The sequence below is a fragment of the Canis lupus genome, chromosome 13 (assembly GCF_003254725.2).
Source record: "Canis lupus dingo isolate Sandy chromosome 13, ASM325472v2, whole genome shotgun sequence".
Lineage (NCBI taxonomy): Eukaryota > Metazoa > Chordata > Mammalia > Carnivora > Canidae > Canis > Canis lupus.
The window spans coordinates 17,350,478-17,374,189 of NC_064255.1; the positions used below are offsets into that span (position 1 = coordinate 17,350,478).

The window sequence follows — 23,712 nt, forward strand, 5'->3', positions numbered from 1 at the left end:
GAAGTTCAAGTGGATCTGCAAATTCCAAGTGGAAAACAATTTGTATTGGCAAAGTGGAATAATGAACTTGTCTTAACTTATGCTTGATGTTATTTCTCGACATTGGGTGCAGTGACTTCTTGTGTCTTCCATGAAGTTTGAGCACTTGTAACCGCAGGAAACCCTGCATGACCAAGGACAATGATGTTTGTGGGAAGAAGAGTAGCAGCTTTGAAATATTCACAACCAACACAATTTTGATTAAAGAAAGAACTCTGGTTTTTAATAGTTTTGATCATTAAAAAAGTTTAAACCTGCATAGCAATCATTTCAAAAATAATTATTTAATGTTCCATAATTAAACTGTACACAACCTAGTCTTGGGACATAGAAGCCAGTGAGGTGAGTTTGGAGCAGTCCCAGGAGCCAGGAGTCGAGTTTTCATTGGCCTTTTTTTTTCTTTTTTCCTTTTTTTGTCATTCTGTTCATCTAAGATTATTTGGATACTTGGCACAATCTGGCTCTGCTGCTGAGCAGATCTGCACTGGGAAGAGAGAGCAGCTTGACCCCGTCCCTTCTCGCTTCCCCTCCCCCACTTGGCTGGATTCCTCAAAGTCGCTCAATGTCTCGGTATTTCTTCCTCAGAATAGAGACCTGGTCTTTAAAGAGGACAGGGTCGAGCCTCATCTGCGAGTGGATCAGCGGCATGTAGCCAAACCAGCTGGCAAACGTATTCATGCAGCTCTGTCGCTGGGCAAAGTGGTCAGGGTCAGCCCAGCGGGAAGCCCGAGAAGTCTGGGGAAAAGGGAGACAAACCAAGAAGACAATGAGAGAAGTGCAAGGTAAGATGGGAACGCTGCAGAAAACCAAAGTCAGGTTCAAGGCAAGCGGCAGAGCTTGGGGTCTGGATGCACCCCCAACCCTCGCAATCTGCCTGGGGAAGATGCAAGCACTAGCTGCAGGTCAACCTTGCCAGAAGGTCTTCCTAAGACATGCCATGTTCCTTGACGTTCACAACATACAAACAAAGCTCCACGTTGACTGATCCTCTAGTCTGGGAATGATTCACCAGTTGAGCCTCAACTACTATGGTCTGTAAACATAAAATTTATCTTTGTCCGTGTGATCAAATATGATGTCTAACCATGCGCTTACGGTTTCAAAGATAGTATTCTAAAACTCTCTGGTTTACTTGGTTGGTTCTGAGAAGCAGAAAAGATGGCTACATCTTTAGCTGTGTTTGCCTAAGGCTGATTAAATATTTTTAGATCATGTAGAGGACACTGATTTAAAAGAAAGCTGGAAGTACTGAAATTTAGATAAGCATAATGTCTCTAAAAATTCCATTTTGGGGCAGCCTGGGGGCTCAGCAGTTTAGCGCTTGCCTTCAGCCCAGGGCATGATCCTGGAGACCTGGGATTGAGTCCCACGTCGGGCTCCCTGCATGGAGCCTACTTCTCCCTCTGACTGTATCTCTGCCTCTCTCTCTCTCTCTCTGGCTCTCATGAATACATAAATAAAATCTTTTTTAAAAATTCCATTTTTATAAAACAAAGAAAGAGGGGGCTACCCGATGGTGAGGGGAAAAAAACCCCAGCCTCATTTACAAATAGGCATCTGGACAATGATATATGTATGCATGAATGTATGCTCAATGGTTTTTATTCTCATGCATTGTTAGAAAATGGTTTCAGAAAAAAAAAAAAGAAAAAGAAAATGGTTTCATAGGAAGGTACATTTTACTGTGAGAATCACTCAGAGTCACTTAAAAACCACAAGTGTCAACATGCTTGAAAGGAACCACTGAAGGTAAATACAAATGTCAAGTTACCTTTGAGCAGCAGAATAACAAACAAAACACTACTTGTAAAGTGTTTCCATGCAGCTTATTTGGGCCTCCTCACAACAACACGGTTAAGTCACCTACCCATCGGGGTAATCACATCCCCACTGCACAGATGAGGAAGCTTGTTCAAGGCTGAAAAGGGGCTGAGCTCAGGTTCTATCCTTTACCATTTACACTAGGAGAACTCTACTTGGCAAGTCAGAGAAGTTTCTGACTAAGCTGACCAGCTGAGTTCCTATCGGAGCACACTTATTTTGGTCCCAAATGGGTGTGGGGCCAGACTCCCTATCCCCAGAACTACTGTCCAGAGCTTAAATTTATTCTTATTTTCTCTTACAAATGGAAAAAAAAAAAAAAAAAAAGAATCCAGTTGAATCAAAGTATCATTTTTGCCTGTAGATTTTAACATTTATTTTGGGTCAAACAACATACTAGATAAGATATATTTCCTGCATAATAAAAACATAATCTTACTAGTACATGATATCCATTTATATTACCAGTCACACATTCAATAAACTAATGTGTATGACAGGAAGCGGGGGGCAGGAGGGGCCACATACAGTACATATCTAACTAGACACATCAAGTTCTATCTAAGGCTTTATATTTGTCCCAAAATATGTGTAAAATCACTTGAAATACTGATTTGGTAGAATTAGGCAAATCTATGAAAAGAATAGAAAATGAACTCCTATGGAACCATGTGTTATTAGAGTTCTACTTCTAATGAGTGTGTAACCTCAGGGAAGTTCACAGAAGTTTCTGAGCAAACAATACTAAAGGAATGTTACGTCCTTGAATGACATTGATAAAAATGCCTGGGCGTACAGTAGCCACTCAATATATCTGGCTTGAATGTGACTAGTCTGCTAGCCTTAAAGATGAAAAGTTCTTGCAAATCCCCTTGCGTGTTCTTTTAGTAGTTAGAGGGAAATAAAATTTGCCACAAGACTCATTGCTCATTAAGGACAGCAGTTCGGTCATAACCAGTATCTAGATTAGTGCCTGACAATCTGTACATGTTTGTAAATACTGAATTATGAAATTTTATTTTATTTTTTTATGAAATTTTATACACTTAAGATCCTGTAAGGTTTTTGCTTTTACTAAATTTAGTGATGGAAAATCCATCAACCATGTTAACATGAGGTCTGGTTAAGTTTTCCTTTGCAAAAGCTAGATCTGTATATGATTTTCAGTAATGACTGGGACAAGGTACATGGAAAACCCAAACAACTCAACTGATAGAACCCTCAAGTACATTCTTCCAGGTTGACTCAAATGCTGTTGGATTCTCCATGATTTAACCTGACTGGACCTAAACGGTCTACAGGTTTTTGATTTCTTCTATATAGTATTGGGCTCTGTCCAAGATGAATAAAAGTGGATGAGTTTCAGCTTAGCCAGATCAGCCTGATACTGGACCCAGAGGTGTAAAATAACCAGTAGTGGGAGGAACAGCCTGGGATTCAACTCCCAATTCTATCTCTAGTAGTAGGTGACTTGTGGCAATATGTTTAAATTCTCTGGGTCCTAGTTTTCTTACTTATAAAAAGAGAAAGTTGGATTATATTTCCTTGTAACTATCTTTAGTACTAAACTTATATGACTCAACAATATTTTACTTTCATAAAAGTTTTCATACATTTAAAAAAATTTTTTAAAGATTTTATTTATTTATTCATGAGAGACAGAGAGAGAGACAGAGAGAGAGAGAGAGAGAGGCAGAGACACAGGCAGAAGGAGAAGCAGGCTCCCTGCTCAGAGCCTGATGTGGGACTGGATCCAGGTTCCCAGGATCATGCCCTGAGCTGAAGGCAGAGGCTCAACCACTGAGCCACCCAGGTGTCCCTAGTTTTCATACATGTTATCTCAACCCTGTGAGGTTGATTTTTATCCTTTCCATTTTAGAGATGAACCAACTGAGTTTCAGAAGGTAACTGACTTGTGTTCTAGGGGAAGATCAAGGATCGTGATTTCTGGTCTGTAACCAAGGTGCTCACCCAACTCAAGAGAAATCACCAGAAGGGTGTGTTGAAGACAATATTATTAGCTATTCATTAAATAAAGTACCTACAATAAACTTACATAAATTCTTTGTAGGTCTTTAACTCTGGAGAAGGTACATGTTTCTCATGCCACCTTGTAGGTTATATGAGAGCTTTTACATTCTTGATATAAAGATACCCCTGACTCTCGTCTTCCCAATCATCCATGTGCCAACCATATACTCTTCTGGGGCTTTTAGAGATTTTTAAAAATTTCCTCATTATCCTTCCTAGAGGAACAGTGAGTCTCATTACCTCAGGCTAAACAACCAGCGAGCAAAGCAGAGAAGGAGAGTTCTATTCTTACCTGCCCCATCATTGTCTCCTTATACTGCTTCTTCTGGGTGACTTTGATTGGAGGCAATTTTGTCACAGCAGACACCAGGAAATTCATGAGAATGTCCTCACAGTTGGCCAGTTGGTCCACCATGTTCTTCAGGCTGGCTGGCAGGTAATGGGTGTACAGGTAGTGATAATATCTGTAAAAGCCAGACAAGTTTCATAGGTGCCCATCATTATATAATCAGAGATGGTCTTCTTTGACAGGAAACCTGTACTTACTGTTTGAATCTCTAAACATATAGATGATCATGACAATAGCCATCACTTCAATGATACTATGTGCCAGATAATGTTCTCAAGTGTTTTACAAGGCATCGCCATACAATCCTCATAAGGAGCCTATGATAGAGGTATTATTATTATCCCTGCTTTACAGATAAGGAAATAAGGTCCCAGAGATACACAATGATGCAGATATTGCTCGGGCAGCATGACTTTAATATGAGGGTGGTTGGTTAGAAACTGAGTAATTGGATGATAAGAGAAGTTACTTACACATAATCCACATATCCTTACAAACTGCTTTACAATTTTAATTACTAGTTTAATCAGAATTGTATTCAATACTATTCTATAATTCTGAATCCAACAATATACTATTCCATTTTCGTGGTCTATAAACCATATTATTTTGACACTGTTAAAGCAAACTCCTAAGTAATCTGGTGGCTAATCATTATGGAGGACCCATAGTTAAGTTGGATTACTTCTCACTCTACTATTCTATTAAGAGAGACATATTAGCATGTATTTATAAGAAAAATAACTTGAATAAATCAGATTCACTGAGTGGTAGTGGCAGGGAAGGGAACAATGAACTTTAAAGAGGTAGGGTCTTAAGATCAAGATTCAGCCAACCTAAATGCTTATACCTTGTGTACTTCCAACTCTACCCCCATGACAGAAAGATTCTCTATTCTTTACTTAAAAAAGACTAGGTTACAATTAGTGTGTTCACCTTACTAAGGCAGAAGAATGGGGATTTTATTAATGACTGAGTCAGTAACATTAACTATCTACACTCACTAATTTGGCAATCTTACCTAAGTGCCCTGGCTTTAAGGGACCACATCTATTCAAACAACCCCCAACTGTATATCTCTGTCCCTGCTGTTTTTCCAACATATCCTTTTGGATGTCTTAACATGCCCAAGACTGAACTCCTGTATTTTCCCTAATACCTAATCCATCTATAAGAGCTTTCCCCATCTCTTGATGGCCTATCTTTCCAGTTCCTGGGATCAAAACAAACAAACAAACAAACACCATTATCCAACTCTGTATCTAATCTGTTAAGACATTATGCTAGAGATCTTCAAAATATGCCTATAATCTGATCACTACTTACCACTTCTGGCTCCTAGGCTCCATCATCTCTTGCCTAGATGCCAATCACCTCCTAATAGGTCCTGCTTCTACCCTGGCCCCCATATAGTTTATTCTCAACACAGCACCCAGTGTGGATGCCTAAAATATAAAAAGATGTCTCCACTCTGTTCAAAGCCCTACGCTGAATCCCATGTCACTCAGAGGCGAGTGAAGTCCTCATGACGGAGAGCAAGGTCCTGCATCTGGGCCCCTGTAACCTCTTTCTCTCCTGCTTTCCACTCATTCCACTCTCAGCACATTGGTCTTCCTGATATTCCTCCAACACTCTGGCTTGGGGCATCTAGCCATCATTCTGGCTGAGCTGTTCCCTTCACCAGAGCAGTCTTCATACAAAAATCCTCTTGGATGATTTCCTCTCCTTCTCTTAAGTCTCTGCTCTGATCTCATCTGTTCAATGAGGATCACTAGCCACCCTTGAACGTCCGTCCCCCTCTACCTTCATGATCCTTGACCAGCTCCTCTTTGCCTTTTTGCTATATGACTCACTCCCTTAACCTATTAGAGAATTATTATGAATACGGTGTCCTCCCCTTGTTAGAATAGAAAACCCACGTAGGCAAGATTTTTATTTTTCATTCTTATTTTTTTACTCTAGGGTAAATCGCAAGCACATAGATGATGCCTCGGGGTGCATACTTCAGTATTTACTTTTGTTGCTGTTATTTGAAATGTTCTGTTACTCGATATATGTGAGTCTGTCCTCCAGTTTCAGACAAACTGAAGATGTTACTCTACCCTTAGTTCTGGAAATGCAGTAAACCAAAGGGTTTTACTGGCTTCAACGACACATGTTGGCCGCACTGCTGGAAGGTAAACGGCGATGCAGACTGATTTTTGTTAATGTTGTTAACAAGATTTGGCACAAGTTTCTGATTATGCAACAGCCGGAAGCTAATATATAAGGAGTCATATAAAAATCGATATGCAAGATATCTAAATTCCTCACTTGTGGTAAATAGCAGCTCCTGTCAACACCATGGAGTAGTCGTTTGTCCACTTGGACGTGTACCCCCACCGCTCCTTAGAGTTATCCCAGAAATGGCTGCGTGCAGGGTACCCCACAATCCTCTCGGGGAAGCTCTGCCACACTGTGAAGGCAAAATCCACCTGCAGGCGGAACACAAGCCAAACAAGCAATCAACAGTGTTAACAAATGTCAACAAAACATTACCTTCCCCCTGCTAATTCATAACGCGAAATCCCAGGACTGTTGCGAAACATTAATTCCATGTATTCATCAGCAAATTAAACCGACTGCTTGACATTTTGCCCCATAATTATGCACATGTTAATGTTTTCTGTTGAAACTTCAGATTAGTGCAGAAACGAAAGAAGAAATCGTCGATGTGTCTTTAGGATCCAGTTTGTTCAAGCAAAAACACAAGTCACAAAAGCAGTTGCTTTTTCCTCCCCCTCCTCCCTCCACGGTGCATGTGACCACTGATTCATGCAAGGCACAAATGCTTGTTTTATAAACGGGAGATTTCCTATATACATCCAGAGGATGAATATACAGCATGCATCACGACTAGCAATATGGCAAAGCCAAAGTGACTAAAAGAAAAGCAGCGTATTAAGAGTGAGAGAAAAGATGTTTAAATGTTTAAAAACCACACAAGTTCTAACAGGATTTCAGAGCGGGTATCAGAGAGAAATGTAAGTCAGGCCTCTCAGGTTTGAAGATGCTCAGCATAAAGGAAATCTAGAAAAAGCATCCACAATGAAAAATCACTAAGAGTAGGGAAGAGGCCAAGTGAAGCCATGTGATTATTTTAAAGAAAATGCAGGGAAGTGACTTTCCAGTGCTAATAGTAACCCAAAGCAGGTACTTCTCAACCTGTTAAAAACTGACATTTATAATTAGCAAATCGTCTGTTTTAAAATGTGTGAGTGAATTTCTGACTTGCTAGGATTGTTTGATGAATGATAAATAAATACATAGGAAGTAAAAAAATTAAAACAGTAACAGCAAACGATCATATAATGCTCATAGTCATGTAATGCTCTGGTTATAGTACTTACACATTTGAACTCATGTAATCTTCCAAGAACCCTGAGAAGTACGTCATTTTACAGTTTCCAATTTGCAGAGAGGGAAGCTAAGGTACATGGAGGTGCAAGTAATTTTCCTGAGCTAGTAAGTGGCAGAGTCAAGATGCAAACCCAGCCTTCTGGTTTCAAATTTGGTAAGTACTGTTACCATAGCCTTCTTTTAGTTCTGTTGCTATAGCACTGAGAACAATTTAACTCTTATACAGGTTATACATTCACCCTACAACCTTTCTTATCTCTTCTTCATAAGCAATGCAAATGGAAATTCCATTTATTCCACAAATATTTCCAGTAGCAGCGCTGTGATGGTGGCTGGGAACTGAGTGATGGTGCCAAGTCCAGTTCCCACCTCCTAGAGGTCGAAAAGCAATAACTATTTGCAACAGCCAACAGTGGTTGAAAACAACCCAGGTTCTATCAACTGATGAATAAATACATAAACCAACCATGGTATCTCCATATGGTGGAATGTTACTCAGCTCTTCAAAGGAATGAAATACTTAGACTATGGATGAACGCTGCAAACAGCATGCTGAGTGAAAGAAGCCACCCACAAGAGGCCACATATTGTAGAAATTCCCAGAAACGGTGAATCCACAAAACAGATCTGTGGTTCTAAAATCTAGGGAGTGACTGATTAGTAGATTTGAGGTCTCTTTTTTGGGCAATGAAAATGGTTTTGAGTAAGATAGAACTGGTGGCTGCCTGGCATTGTGAATGTAGTAAATGCCATTCAATTATTCACTTTAAAATGGTTAATTTCATGTTACAAATGTTATCTCAATTAAAAGAACAAAGCAAATCAGCCTGGATCAGTAGTTCACAAGCTTTCACCACATGTACAACATCATTCCCTTCTTGCCACATCCCCACACCATACAATTACTTCTTTCCTATTTTTCTTTAAAATGCCCCAGGCATTCATTCTCTCCCTCCACTCCCCCCTCGGCCTCATCCTAGGTAAACCTGCCAGAGAAACCCTGGTTTGGTTGCTGGCTATACTGTTTTCTGACAAACAGTAAATACAATTGTTGAAATATGCTTGCCATGAAGTATGCAAAACTGAGGTACACACACTCCATCCTTTGGGAGCACTGGCCTGAGTGATCTGTGAGGGTCGTTTTTATCTCTGAACCCTTTGGGCATAGAAGTCACTATTTTTGTGAATAGTCATAAATCCAAATTGTAATGAAACTCTAGTTTCATGCCCTAACTCAAGATAAAAGAGCCTCAAGAATATAGCTTGTTCCTCCCAAATGAAAACATCCAGAAAAAAAATAGGGTGTTGGAAAATATGTTAAGAAAGCTTGTTGGGACACAGGGGATCGCGAAGACAGCAGCAGGGGAGCAGACGGTATTTGCCAGAAGATTGAAATCGGGTTGTGATAACCGGCATGCCATCACTGGCGCTCAATACTAATGGTGCCAACTGATGGGCCAATATATTATGCAGCCCGTCGTCAAAGAATCAGCCTGGCTGTCAGCGCTCTTTGGGGTTTTCCATTATTCTTTGAAAAGGAAACACACGCCCTGGCAACTACTATAGAACCCGATGGGGTTTTTTCATCACATGAATTTCTTACTATCTCAAAGCTGTTTCAAGTCATTTCAAAGGAGCTCAAAAGTAAATTCAGATAAAACTATGATTCTTGTGATAGTTCTGCTTTCAAGAAGATCATTAGCACATCAAAGGAGGTAAAGGTCAGCTTATGAGGCCTTTTCTCTTAAAAACCAACATCTGTTTTCTTTTGAGAATTTGCAGCAACTCAGATAAATGTAAATAACTGTAAACCACCTATATCTAATACCCTTTACAGAATGCTGCTTAAAAATCTATCCTGACTACTATGGAGAGGCATTTAAACGAGCGGAGACTCCTGAGAGAGGAAATAAAACGAACATCTATTCACTTTAAAAAAGAGAAGTCCTTTGTCCTTGACCATGTCAGGTGACAGGATCACTCCAAGATCAGCAGGCAAAAGTAAACCAGACCACCAGACTCTTAAATTTATATATCATTTTCCATCCACAGACTTCTAATTACTTCATGTAGGGCACACATTCCTCCCAGCATGCACGGAGCGTCTGGAATTGCTGGTCTTTGAGAAAGAAATTCACCAGCCCATGGAAACATCACAGATGCTCAAAGATATTTGACCATGGGACAGGAAAAACAAAACAAAACAAAACAAAACAACCAACTGTTGAGTGCCCTCTTGCTGCCCAGTGGAAGATGTGAGATGCATGAGTACTTGAGGTCACGGGATAATGACTTAAATATATGCCATGGTTGTGTTGATGACACGCTGGTGTCCATGTGCTGCTTTCCCTGCGTTTGCCCTCCAAGGTCCACTCTCCACTCTTCTTGCCAAGCTCTGTGCCCTGGCATGATGGAGCCCCATGGATGGCACAGCCTGGGCTTCCTTACAGGCTGGTGGTGACCAGGTTAGGTCAGTGGGCGTCCCCCACAGGAAATGGACATGGGACAGAGAGAAAGAGAGGTCGGAGTATTTTTTCCTGGCTCTCTCTGAGGTTTGGCACGAGAATTTCAGGCAGTTGTCACATGCCTCCATGATCATAGCTCCTGTAGAGTTGGCTTCCTCTTCCTCTCCCAGGTTCCACATCTTAAAGACTCTGAAACACTATTTTCTTAAGACTTAGGAGTGGGAGCTGCTTCCTGGTCTTGCCACTCTCCAGATACCCCAGTGTCTTTAACCCCACCCACCCAAGTCAACTGAAATCCCTTTCCTGGAATCACCGGACTTGGATTCCATTTGCTGCCCTGACTCTGATGGCTACAGGCAGGAACTGTGTAATCAAAGTCCCCGGCATGGAGACCAGAACAAAGAGATCCCTCAATAAATACTTGCTGAATGAATGTGCTCCGAGGATGCCAGCTTCCCTCGCAGGAAGCAGCAGAAACGTGTAAGCTGGAGTGTCCCCTACCCTGTATTCCATAGCTGTCGTTCCCTTTGAACATTAAACATATCTCCCCCACCCCCAGCCCCTTCCTCCTGCCGACTTGCACATGACACAATCGGCTGTGTGTTCACACTTTAATCTCCTCAGCATGCATCCCTTCAATCATTCATTCACTGAGTATTTATAGAGCCTGGGCTATGGAGAAAGCATTTTACCAAGGTGAGGCCCAGGGCATTTTGTCCTGGGGTGGTTTAGGCTGCACATAATGTCTGTTCAATTCCATCTGATGGAAATTGGAAGCATCCGTGAATTTCGAGAACGAGACAGTGGGACTGCTAGCCTAGGTTAACACCAAGCGCTGGCTACGCAGGCAGCAGGCCATTAGAATCGGGCTGGTGTCCAGGAAAGTGCATGCTGATGAGTGTCGATGTTTAAATCGAAAAGAAAATGATTATGAATACGAGGGGAAAAAGAAAGGGAAAGGTATAAGAGCTCGGTCTCCATGCTTTTTAGCAGCTACCATTAATAATGCATTTCCGATATACGACATTTTTATAGAACTATCTTTGGTCCCTTCGATGGTTTCAAGTAAAGTTTCTGAGATCAATACTCATTCGAGTTGTAAAAATTGGTTTTCTATCGTATCTATCTCTCCTCTCTCTCCTCCTCACACGTTCTTTGTGCAATCTTATTTTTGGCACAAATACCTGAACATCTGAAATAGCAAGGATCTCCCGTCTCAGTCTTAAAGTGAAACCGTTTGCTCTTGTGTGGGTGAAAGAAAATGAGCACTTTAAACCGAGACACAGAAGCTGCCTTCAGAACCCAGAATAGTGTTCCCTGACAAAGGCAACACCCACCCACACAGGCATTAGGATCACTAGGGAAGGATGGGCTGTTCACTCTGGACTCTGGACTCTGTGGTCTCAAGATGATGTGAAATAGGTGGCCCCCTACTCTTCAGAGTTCTGCACACCTGCCCACAGCTGTGCTGTTTAAAAACAAAAGGAGGGCAGGCAGGAGGGGAGAGGTGAAGCACTACCATGCAAATGAGGAGCCAATTAGCAGAGAAAACAAAGGGGAAATGCCCTCAGTAGGGTGCCAGGCAGTGGCAAGGTGCTAATAGGCACTGGTTGATTAGAACAGAAGCTGCAGGAAGTTTTGAATAAGGTTTTTGAGTTGGCCGAGGCAAGGGCAAAAGAAGCCCTGGCCCCTTGGGGTTGGGGGCAACTGCCTGGAGAGCCCACTGCCCACTCCTCTGGGGAGGGCGCTTACCTCTGTGGTTGAAAGCACAGTGTCCTCATCTAGGCTAAGCACCGCGTCTGTGATGATGTTGTCATAGGGCAGGAAACGGCTGCTCATGACCTGGGAGGGGGCAGAGAGCAGGCAGGAAGGAAAGAATGAAGGAAAAGAGAGGTAAATTTAGAGTCTTGTTTGCAGGAAAACTTCCCCATCCTCACTTTCAAAAAGAATGGTCTACCACCATGTCATCCCTCAACACTGAAGACTTCCATCTCCTATCAGCACAGAGTCTTGTTCTACAGTTAGTGGACACCTACTGTGTACAGACACCTTGCTAGTCAAAGGGAGTACAAAGGTCAATAAGACATCTTCTCTTGTCTCGCAGGAGTCCACAGTCCAACAGACATCAAGATGCAGATGATCAGTCCTAGCTGGCCATGGGCAAGGCCAGGAGAACAGAGGGTGCAGCAAGCTGCTGCTTGGGAGGGCAGGTGAAGGCCTCAGAGAATTGACATTGAAGCAGGACTTGATGGGTAGGAATTTACCAGGTATAAGCAGAAGTGAGGCAGAAACAGGGCTCAGAGGATGTGAAGGCACAGAGGAGAGAACCAGCTCTCTGAGGCCTGGAAAGAGTGGATGGATGGATGGAGCTGTGATTCCAAGTGTGGGGCACACACCACTGGAAGGCCATGTCATTTTGGGAGGCGTGTGGAAAACATTTAAAAATTCTACTCTTTACTGATGTTACATAGATTGGCAAAAAATACACACAGATATATCAGCAATAACAGCTACAGCAGTAACAGGTAGTAATAAAGTTACTGAAAAATCTCACTGAAACAAAAAGCTGACTTATAGACAAATATTAAATAAACAATAATACATGTGGCCTATGGATTTAGGCAAATTGTGAAGGTAGCATATGAATAAAGTTTGGGCAACTCCAGGATAAGGCATAGTGAGGTGTGTGCAGGTATGCCTGGGGTGAGGGACCAGCTAGAAAAATTAAGACTAGAGAGACTCCAGGGTGCCTGGGTGGCTGAGTTGGCCAAGCATCCAAATCTTGGTTTTGGACCAACAGTCATGATCTCAGGGTCTTGAGATAGAGCCCTGCCTCAGGCTCTGTCTGTGCTCAGTGCAGAATCTGCTGTGGATTCTCTCTCTCTCCCCCTGCCCCTCCTGCTGGTGGTACTCTTTGTCTCTCAAATAAATAATAAATCTTAAAAAAAAAAAAAAAAAAAAAGACTAGAGAGACTTCTCTGTGACAGTCATATCTTAAACCTCTTTGTTGAATGTACTACAGAATAACTAACCATGAGAATGATAAGAATAACTAACATTGTAAAAACATTTACTATGTGCCAGAAATGTTCCAAGTTCTTTATATACTTCATTGAGTCTCTGCTTTATAATAATCCCATTTTATAGCTGAGAGAGCTAAGGCATAGAGAGGTTAGGTAGGTGTCTTGCTCAAGATGCACCCATCGGCATTTCCTCCCCTAGGGTGAGATTCTGTAAAGCACCTCAGTCACCGTGCTATGCCTGTCTCAGCCTTGAAAAGGACTTCAAAAGTGAATTGGGGGCAATCTCATATTCTCCACCTCCCTCTGGAAGTTCTATCAACAGTTACGACATCCTCTCTAACCTCACACTTGGAAGTCAAGGGAAAAGACATTTGCCATCAACTCTCAAGGCATAAAAGTCAGGGAATGCAGCAGTTGGACATAGAAGACAAAGGGAAAAGGGAGGCCCCTTACCCTGGCTGCCAAGGGTATGTTTTCTACAAGTCTGAGGACCCCCACCCCCAAGAAGCTCAAGCCTGTATTTATAACAGGAAGCCAGCTTATCTATGAGATTCAGTTTCCATGCCCGTGAAGCTACTGGAGGGCTTCTGACATAAAGGATGGGAAGTGCCCAGTATTTTCCATCTCTGGGAGCTCAAGGGATGGATCTACAGCATAAATGGCTCCAGGGTCTGCTCTTACACATCTGTCAACTGGGTCAAGTTTTCTTTTCCTTTCTCGGGTTTCCAAAATAAAATAAAATATAAAGCGATCAGCAACCCCATATACACGGTGCTCAGAAATCTCAGCCTGAAGCAATTCTCCTGATACTGTTTACATGTCCACCGACTAACACAGAAACCATTAGCTGCCAGCTTAGTGATGCCCTGACCCTTCTCTTGTTAAGTCTAGAGGGGAGAGCTGCACAGACAACAAGGCCTTTATACTCAAAACAGAATTTTGTAGCTGAAGCAGAAAACACCTCAACTCTAAACTCAAGCCTAGAGACGGAAATGTAAAATGGGGAATGAGCAGGACCTAGGACTTCTTCCCCATTATGTGCCCAAACACTAGTTTTATAAAAGGATCCATTCCTTTTTCTGCACCTGCTTCATCAACAGAGGTTAAGAGTCCATAATCCAGTCACTTCAAATTGTTGTGTAGAAACTAGATGCTGTCTTCCAAATACCTTGCCTCAGCCACATTCCATAAGTTGAACAGTTTAGCATGAAAGGAACTGGTATCTTGCAAAGTCAATCTTGAGTGGAATGGGTTTTGCTTATTAGTTCACGTAAGAAATGTTTAGCAACTGTATACCAGCCCAATCGCTTCTGAAATTAGCAAACATGGATAGGAAATGACCAAGACTCCAGAAGTTTATTGTCTCATGGAGAAGATAAGAAATATCCCCAAGTAATTGTACAAAGCACAGTGAAGCCACCATGTGCACCCACACTTCCGAGTGCTTTTAACAAGTCTAGTATTGGACCATTTGATCTTTTAGAAATAAAAGTTAGGTATTATGATTGTTTCCATTAACTGAAGAAGGAATTGAGGCACACAGACCCAAATAACTCACTTTAGAGCCCATAATACAAACCATAACATCCCAATGCCTCCCAGAAGAGTAGCTAACACTTACTGCACCCTTTGTGTGCCACAGGCCCAGGGCTAAACACCTGTAATGCACTATCTCACTGAATCCTCAAAATGGGCCCAAGTCTTGGCCTAGGTTCCCAGAATACGGAGCCTGACGTAATACTAATTAAGTGCAAATGCTTTAGTAGGTGCTGTAATCCCAGGGCAGCAAGCGTGAGGGTAGAGGAATGGCCCCCTGGAACCAGTGGCCAAGGGGGAGGCCAGGACTCAACAAATGGCCAGAAGTGTAGACACAAATAGACTGGGAGAATGTATGACACTTAGTCTTAGCCAAAAGGCTGAGAAGCAATTGATATGGCTGGGAGAATGTGAAATATCTTATAAGCTACATCTGATCGAGCCACCATCTTATATATAAGGAAACAAGGACAAATCACAGAGTGCAAATAAAAATATCAATCAATGAATTTGTGTGTAAAAATACAAAACTAACCATAGGAGTCAGAATGGCTCCTGGTCAGTCTGATTAGATCCTGTTTGAACATCCTGACATATTCAAAGGAAGACTTATATACCAGAAGGAGATCTAGTCACCCATGTTGACAGCATCCATCTGAGCACTGTTCGGGACCTCGGGCATTGGCATTGGGAGACAGACATATGGGATTGTAGGCAGGAGATTTTTGTATGCCATCCCTTTTTTGAAACCACATCTATGGTGAGATGGATTTCATAAGGGTAAGGAAGACCCATGCGGAGAGGCAGGTGATTTTCTAATTCCCACCATTGCTCGTTAAATGCTTATGAGGCAGCTCTTGGATACCATGTTGCTTGACTCCAACCCTGTGAATGCTGGGGACTTTATTTGTCATATTCCACACTGTGTTCCTACATACTGCATGGTACCCAGCACAGAGTGGGCACTCATATGTTGGAAACGAATGGATAATGCACTGATCATCTTGCCCAAGTAACAGTTATAATTCTCACTGCATCATGTTGAACTACATGAAACTGCCACTTTTAGCAAGCCAAATGATGGTTTCAAATGTTTAGACCTAATTGATATTTTTTATTTTGGCTCGAAGATGTTTTACTTAGCGTGAGACAATGTCTCAAGACCTGCCTCCTTGGGGACAGACAAAGGATGTCTCTTAGATGATGTGCTCCACCAATCTGTTCCATTTAGTAGCAAATAATTTCTTCACAATGGATATGATCTACAAGAAAGCAACAAGCAGAAGCGAGAGAAAAAAGAACTCACCTCTGGCTGCCAAGAGCAGAAGAAACTCCAAAGAGGAGGTAGTTTGGGAGCGGGAGCTTAAAGAGTGCATGGGAAGTTTGATAACAGAGATAAAAAAAATTGAGAAGGGATGGTCAAGACTTACAGCAAAAGGGAAAAACAAGAATCATAGGCCGGAGGGGACACAGTTCAACTTAGATAACTGTGAATGATCAAATTTGGTGAGAGAACAGGGTCCAGGGAGGTAAGTAATGAGAGAGAAGACTGGCGAGGCTGGCCAAGGCCAGATTACACACGGCCTCAAATGTTAATTTCAATCATTAGCAAATAGAGTCCCTTAAGGCTGAGAGATGATTAAAAGATCATTCACTTCTAGGCAAGATGAATTGGAGAATGGAAGCAAGGGGCCAGCTAGGCACATGTGTGAGTCTCTGATGAAGACACCCAAACGAAATTAAAGTGCAAATGTCCTTTTGAAGATAAATATGAGGATGAGCCACTATTCTGAAAGATACAACTGATCCAGATGAACCAGCTAAGCAAACCTCATGCATTGCTGCCATCAGCAGCTTCGTCTTGATCCTCATCGTTTATACAAGGATCACTACTGCCAGGCTCTAAATTCGTTTAATCCTAATAGCAATTTAGGAATATGTATTATTACTTCCATTTTGTAGACGAGGAAAGCGATGGTCAGATAAGGAAAGTATATGCATGGTCACAAATCTCCTAAAGAAGTGGTATTAGGACCCACAATTCCCCAGTTTGAGAACCCAAGGCTGTCCAGGCTGAGGATATTCAGCAACAGGGAAAATTTTAGAAAAAAGTCCAAGGCCAGAAGCTCCCCAGGGCAGGAAGAAGACGTCGAGGGCCAATGCCCACAGTGCCCCTAGAGAAACAAGGACTCCATGGTGGTTCCACGCAGGACCCCTTCCCACCTTACCTTGCTTTCTCCTTCAATGACGATGACAGGCACAGCTGTGGCAGGCCAGCGGTGTTTGGCTGGTAGGGGCTTGTCACAATTCCATAGAACTATGATCTGAAAGGGACAGGGGGTCATTAGATGGCTTGGTAAGGCTGGCTGTAGATAGGCCTCCACCCCAGTTTCTTCTCAGAGACAGGACGAGAGGGAGGACACAGAAGCCTACATAAGGCAGAGGCAGACATCAGACTTGAATTTTAAAGAGAGTCCCCCTCCCACACAATCTCCAGGACCTGGTCACCTCAACAACTAGAAAGAGAGGAGAAAAGGTATAACCTGCAAAAAATAGCATCAAGGGGGTAGGAGAAAGCCAGGGAGAAAGATGTAAATTGCTGGGTTGCTGAATCTTAATAAAGTGGTCTCCTAAATTCTGATATCATATGATGAGTGAGATAACACCAGTGAACAAAGTAAATAAAAATGGGTAGTGAGGAGCACCTGGGTGGCTCAGTGGTTGAGTATCTGCCTTTGGCTCAGGTTGTGATCCCAGGGTCCTGGGATCGAGTCTTGCATTGGGCTCCCTGTGAGGAGCCTTGCTTCTCCCTCTGCCTATGTCTCTGCCTCTCTCTCTCTGTATCTCTCATGAATAAATAAATAAAATATTTTTAAAAAAATGGGCAGTGAGCATCAGAACACTGGCTAGGAAGCAGTGCTACTCCAGGCAGTGTGGGAGAAAGAAGCGAATTCAAGATGGAACTAGCATGGTGAGCTTGTGATTTGGATTCTCCGGAATGGCTGCAGATTTCATGTGACTTTAGTATTTCCAATAAATGTGTTCTGTTCAGAAAGGCATACTTCAACACGATTTAATTCCTTTCTCGTTTGTAAACCTTCTTACACAACCTGATTTACAAGTCAGAAAAAAAACCAATGTGGACAGAGTGACACTGATGTGGAAAATTTTGTTATCACTGATAGAACCTTCTGTTCCCGATTTTATCGATTTTATCATTAAGTCATGGTTGCTGTGAAAGAAAAGTGGACAAACACCTCCTGACACCACCAAGTCTGTTTCTTCTGTTGAAACTTAGCTTTCTGGGGCCTCCCACGGCCTTTCTGCTGTTGCTTTATTACTCTGATGTCTAAAAACAAAATGATGCGCTTATGTGTTCTTTAAAGAATGTGTTGGTATCTATGTTTTAACTTTAGCCCATCGAAGAATCTCTTTGTAACCCATCCCTTATCTGTGCTCGACTGCACTTCCAAGAACCTCTAAGTTGATGAAAAAGAAAGTAACAAGGCATGACAAATGAAAGGGGGGTAACAGGGCATGACGTTAGGTGAGTCCCAGGGAGTAGAGCATGGAGCATGCAGAGGCGCAGGCTCTGGTCCCCCGAGCTGGAGGAGGCAGGTGCTGCTGTCGGCCCCTCACTCACCTGGGCGCAGTACTGGGATTTGGCTGCAGCCACGAGAAGCTTTAACACTGGCTGGGACTGAGAGACCAGGGGGGTCACCGCATGGATGACTGCCGTGAATTTGGAAGGGGGCTTTAAACCTGCAATAGAAACGGGAGAGGAGCTCAATGAAACACTGGAAAACAACACTTAGAAAATCATTCCTCCTCGCTCCATTGCCTCGCCCTGAAGCTAATGTTCCCTACTCGCATATTTTTCCTTTGCCTCTTATGTCCTGACAGAACAAAAACAAGGTGAAAAGCTGTTAGGTAGCTGCTGCCTGAGACCGTGTAATTTCCAGTTCCATGTCCACCTGCAGGTTTCTTCCTCTGATGACCTATTCCTCTCCTGGGGGCGCACCTGTGATCTCCTGTCCATGTCTGCTTTTTAGGGGCCCAGAGGCTGAACACACACCCCACCTCTCACCACTCTCTACTCCAGGAAGGCTCTACTCTACACTTACATGTTACTGTGGGGATTTAAGGAAATGTGCTCTCCCCGCCCTGGGTATTTGAATAGCTCTTATTCTTGATAATGTAGTTAAGGGTTGTTTGTTTGGTTTTGGCCTGATTAATACTATTTCCAATGATGACCAGCAAGTGGTAAAGGGTTAAAGAACTGCCTCCAGAGCCTCCCGGTCTCAGTTTGAATCCCTGTGCTACCACCCAGTGGTGGTGGGATCTTCCCCTTGGCGTTTCCACAGCTGTGAAATGCAGCTGAGAGTCAGAGCATCAAACCTATGGGGTTGTTTTTGTTAGGAGACCAGAATTAAAGGACTGAATGCATACAAAGCAGTTAGAACAGGACCCAGCAAACAGGAAGTGCTTGATATGTGTTCGTGGCTATCCCTCGCCATCACCATCACCATCACCATCACCATCACCATCACCATCACCATCACCATCACCATCATTTTGGAGCAGAAGCCTCTACACTCCCAAGAAGCTCTTTTCGTGTGGTGCTGACATAGGCTGAGGGAAAAAATATGTGACCCAGACCTCTGTCAACTACGTGCTCCAAAGCACTAGGTGGAAAGGTGTCACAAATATGTAAAACAAGCATAGCCACCAAAGAGAAAGAAGCGAGATGGCTTCTCCACCCTCTGGAAGGAGTTTTTTCTGGAAGAGCTCGCTAAGAAACTGGAGATGCGTTTAAAACCTTTTAAAAACTTCACTAGTTTAGACTCGCGAATTTCGCATTTTGGTAGCTTCAATGCAAACAAGAGTGTGCAGTGACATTCAAGCTAGACTTTGATGTCGATACAATAAAGGTAAGAATTAGACAACATATACTAAAGGATTCTGTGAGGGTTTTGTAGAGCAAATTATATCATCCAATTGGTACTTTAATTGCATGTTAGAAGCAGACTTGCCCCACTATCTAGATACACATTCAAAACTTTGCCAGAGAAGAAATAGGGGTGGGGGTTTCCTTTCTCACAGTGAGATCAAGTCACTGCTTTTACATTTTTCCTGTATATTTCCTAGTTTAGGAAGCATCATGTACACACTTCTCATGTGCTCACTCCACATGAAGATCTCCATGCTCTGCAAGAAACACGTAGAAATTTTTATCAAATATGGCCTTCTTCTGAAAATTACCCAATTCTAAATATATTACCCTATGTGGACCACTGATTTTAATACAGTCCCCATAATATGTTTGGTTTGGATTAACTGGTTGATACTTCATGACTCTAAGTTTCTTTTTATCAGTTTCAAATTAAACATGCAAAACTCAAAAAACGGTGAGATTGGTATGGAGAATATCAGAACAGGGTGGAAAATCTAAAGTCTTTTTCCCAAATCAACTTGAAAGATGCATTACTATCCCAGAGCTCCTCCAATTTGGACCCGAGAATGAGGGGGAATGTCAAAGATGTTACTAACACTATCACAAGTGGGCTCCAAGGACACAAGTGTCTACAGCAATAACAGTAGCCTTTTGGAGAGCTTTGTTCCTCTGTCCATTCCCATTCCCCCATTATGATTGGACTAAAAGCTGCTTGAGAGCACAGACTGTAAATCTGACTTTTTTATTTCTACCGCCCAGCATGGCATTAATGGAGCACACATGAGGAGCACACTAAACGCTAAATGAGTAAACAGATCAGTCTTTGTCAGACATTCTCAAATCTTTCTCTTTCCTTTTTATTAATTCAGCTTTTCTTTGGTAGGAGATAGAGAAGTTGAGATCGTGGGGGAAAAAATAGGAAGAGCGCTCCTGGTTCCATTTTATATATGAGGAGATTTAAAATTATAGCAAAGACACTGTCATATTCAAAATGATCCATAATTTGAGGAGCCTATTTCTCAAAAAGGAATGAGTCTACTATATGTGAGGTCCAGCTGCTCAGACAAGAAGGAGTTTTCCTGCATTTTGCAGTGATCTGCCGGATTTATCGTTCTTGACCCTGATACACCATTTACGATAGGGCTCTAGAAAGCCATCTCCGGGCAGGCTGGTCGGAAGACCCTTCTATAGAATGGAAAAATCAAGGGACTTTCAATCTGGACAAGAACTAGAGGGTAAACAAGGGGCAGCACCCTGGAAAGAGGTCACTTACCTAAATTAGCATAGTAGTAAGGAAAGTCTCCCAGATAAGATGAATACTGTGGTAGTACGAACAATCCTCCAGGATGTTTGTTCCATATTAAACTGTTACGTGATATGTGCTTGAATATTCTGTCCTGAATAATCTAGAAAATAAAAACACAGCCTGTGGTGAGGATGAGACCTTGATGGGATTTGATAAAGGAGCATGTTCAATCCCAGTTTGAGGAATGATGACCCTCAAAGAAGTGACTCTATCTCCAAATTCTCCGATAAAAGTGTCCAGGACACAGGCAGAATGACAAAGCAGTAGAAGAGAGTGTGAGAGAGAAAGAGATGAATTATGGCTAATCAAATTTTCTAATTAAATTTTGGTTTTACCATAAGTTCTATCTTGTCTTTCTATAATAATAAGTATGTCTTGTCTTTCTATAATAATATGTCTTTCTATAATAATAGAAAGACTTTGTCTTTCTATAATAATAAGTATGTTCTCATTTCGAAGCTGAGTGCATGAAACAGTTTCCTTGATGGCAGAGCATTTAGCTGTGGTTCTAGACTGATGCCAGGAAGATCTGTTCTTGGTCCACGTAGAAGTCCATGGGGAGACTGCCTTGGGAGGGTACAGAAGGCAGGGTACATTCTAGAAGCTGTTGAAGTTCTCATCCATTCCTTTAATCGAGGAGGCAGATTTATCTGTCATATTTCGTTTTCCTTTCAAAGTCAATTGTAGGACTTTGGGGTACTGGTTAGGGGAAGTTTTTCTACATTTTATCTCAAAAAGCAGTGAGTTAACAATTGCTCAAAACATCCCACATAATAGGACAAAAAAACATGGCATATGAAGACTAATAGCCACACTAGTTCATTAGTTCCTTTGGACTTTGGGACCTCGCAGATCATTAAATTCCACATTTAGAGTCAAACATTCTCCCATCCTGAATCATTTGTCAGATGAACGTGATTAGTCCACTTTACAGATTTCTCTCTGTGACTTTCAAACTCTTGTAATTATTCCATCCACTCATTAAGATATGATTTGGCAAATAATTAACTTGGTACAGGATTTCATGTTTGCAGCAATTTTTTTCTGTACTTAAAAAAAAGAAAGAGCCTGCCATGTCTCTCAAGAGATTTAAGACCTAAATCATTATTTTCCAGGCCCCCATTTAATGCGATGTGACTTTAAGTAAAGACTATTTTCAATGGAGCTTTATCATTTGTTAAGGTTATTAACACAATCATCTCATCCCACATAGTGACAGATAAGTAATAAAGTGAGCTACATTTATTTTTTGCAAACCTTATCATGTTTATATTTCTTAATGAGAGAGAAGAAAGGAGCAAGGAGGTAATTTGGAAGAACTCAAACACTTTAGCTCAATGATTTCTGCATTTTTCTCTTTCCTCCAGATCAAAACGGCTAGTATTATATGGGTAGGTAGAAGTTTGCAATTTGGTGGAGAGTTAAAGAACCTAGCTAAAATATGAACATTTACTTTCTGTGGTACAACAGAGATGTGTTAAAATGTTGTTGACAAGGTATTAATTATGAGAAACTTCTTATGGTTGTGAAGGGTTTTCAAATGGCTAGCAATTTCACTTTATATGCCATTTATCCTAGTTTTATATTATTTATATCTTCCAAATCTACTGTCTTTTTTTCCTTACAGTTTTTCATTTAGATCCTCTTTTTCTGATCTGCAAATTTATGTACTTTCTAGCATGTGGTCACTTAAATGAATTTGGATATCAAAACACAGAGTGAATTGAAAGTAGACAGTATCATAAATCTGACACATATACAAATGGCATATATCTAAGGGATGCCACAAAATGGGTCACTATCCACTGTGGGTCTCTCGGCAGCATGCTTCTCGTCATACTCTTTCTGGTTCAGTATCACAACATTGTTCTTGTTTCGAATTCAAGGATACAACAGGCTACAGTATTCTTCTGAGATACCAATGAGCATGTCATATTCTCTTCAAATCAATCTTGATGGGAAGATATAAGCAAAGGTACAAGAGCAATAGCAAATACTTAATTTAACCTGGGTCAAGCAATTTGCCACTTTTATGTCTCACTTTTCTCATTTGTAATAAAACGATAAAATATCACATAAATTATAATAACCTCTCAGAATGTGTGAGGAATAGCCGCCGAAGTTTTTATATTTAAGACTTGACTTTTTTTACCTTAAAAAAAAAAAAATCTCATTCCTGAATTTATTTTCTAGGTGTGGACTGCCCATTTTGACACTGCTGTAAGATCACAGATATTATAGATTATAGATATCTTTCCATAGAATTAATAGTATTCATGGATTACTTACCCTAAATGCTTAACAACAGTGTCATTTTTCTCATGAATTAAATTTTTCTCCATCTAGAATTGATTCTTGAGTAGTTTGTCAAAGGGTATAAACACTTTTAAGTGTTTGCATTGACAAACATTTTCTAAAAGGTGTGTAACAGCTGGCCTTCCCAAAAGTCTTAAAGAGTTTGGGATCACCCAAAGGTGATCTCATTTCACCAAAGAGAAGCGTTGTTCTGTCCCTCTCCTAATTTCCATTGCTATCCTGTGATGGAACAGCCAACAGCTGTTCCTATCGCTAGACTGGACAGCTCCCAGGATCCTTTCGGAGTACTAGAACTCACTATTGCTGTGGAAGAAGACATCCGTTTAGAAGTTGGACACTTCTTCGGCTATAAAGAAAATCATCACAAACATATATACTGACACGTATATGTACATAGTACAAAGCCTTTTCATTATGGACGGCACCCTTGATAGGATAATATTTCTCATTAACAGGAATTCAAAGGGAAGAAT

General features: G+C 41.6%; 1 protein-coding gene across 1 annotated transcript in view; it reads right to left on the reverse strand.

Moving 5' to 3' along the window:
- Nucleotides 1-234: 234 nt before the first annotated feature.
- The window catches only part of EXT1 (exostosin glycosyltransferase 1), a 284,846-nt gene continuing 261,368 nt past the window's right edge, over nucleotides 235-23,712 (reverse strand). Inside the window, exons 5-11 of the mRNA XM_025450410.3 lie at nucleotides 20,891-21,023; nucleotides 18,307-18,425; nucleotides 16,892-16,987; nucleotides 11,857-11,946; nucleotides 6,554-6,714; nucleotides 4,184-4,355; nucleotides 235-774 (exon numbers count right to left, since the gene is read on the reverse strand). Coding sequence (XP_025306195.3) covers nucleotides 589-774; nucleotides 4,184-4,355; nucleotides 6,554-6,714; nucleotides 11,857-11,946; nucleotides 16,892-16,987; nucleotides 18,307-18,425; nucleotides 20,891-21,023 — 957 coding nt within the window. The 3' untranslated portion in view covers nucleotides 235-588. The remainder of the gene's footprint in view (nucleotides 775-4,183; nucleotides 4,356-6,553; nucleotides 6,715-11,856; nucleotides 11,947-16,891; nucleotides 16,988-18,306; nucleotides 18,426-20,890; nucleotides 21,024-23,712) is intronic.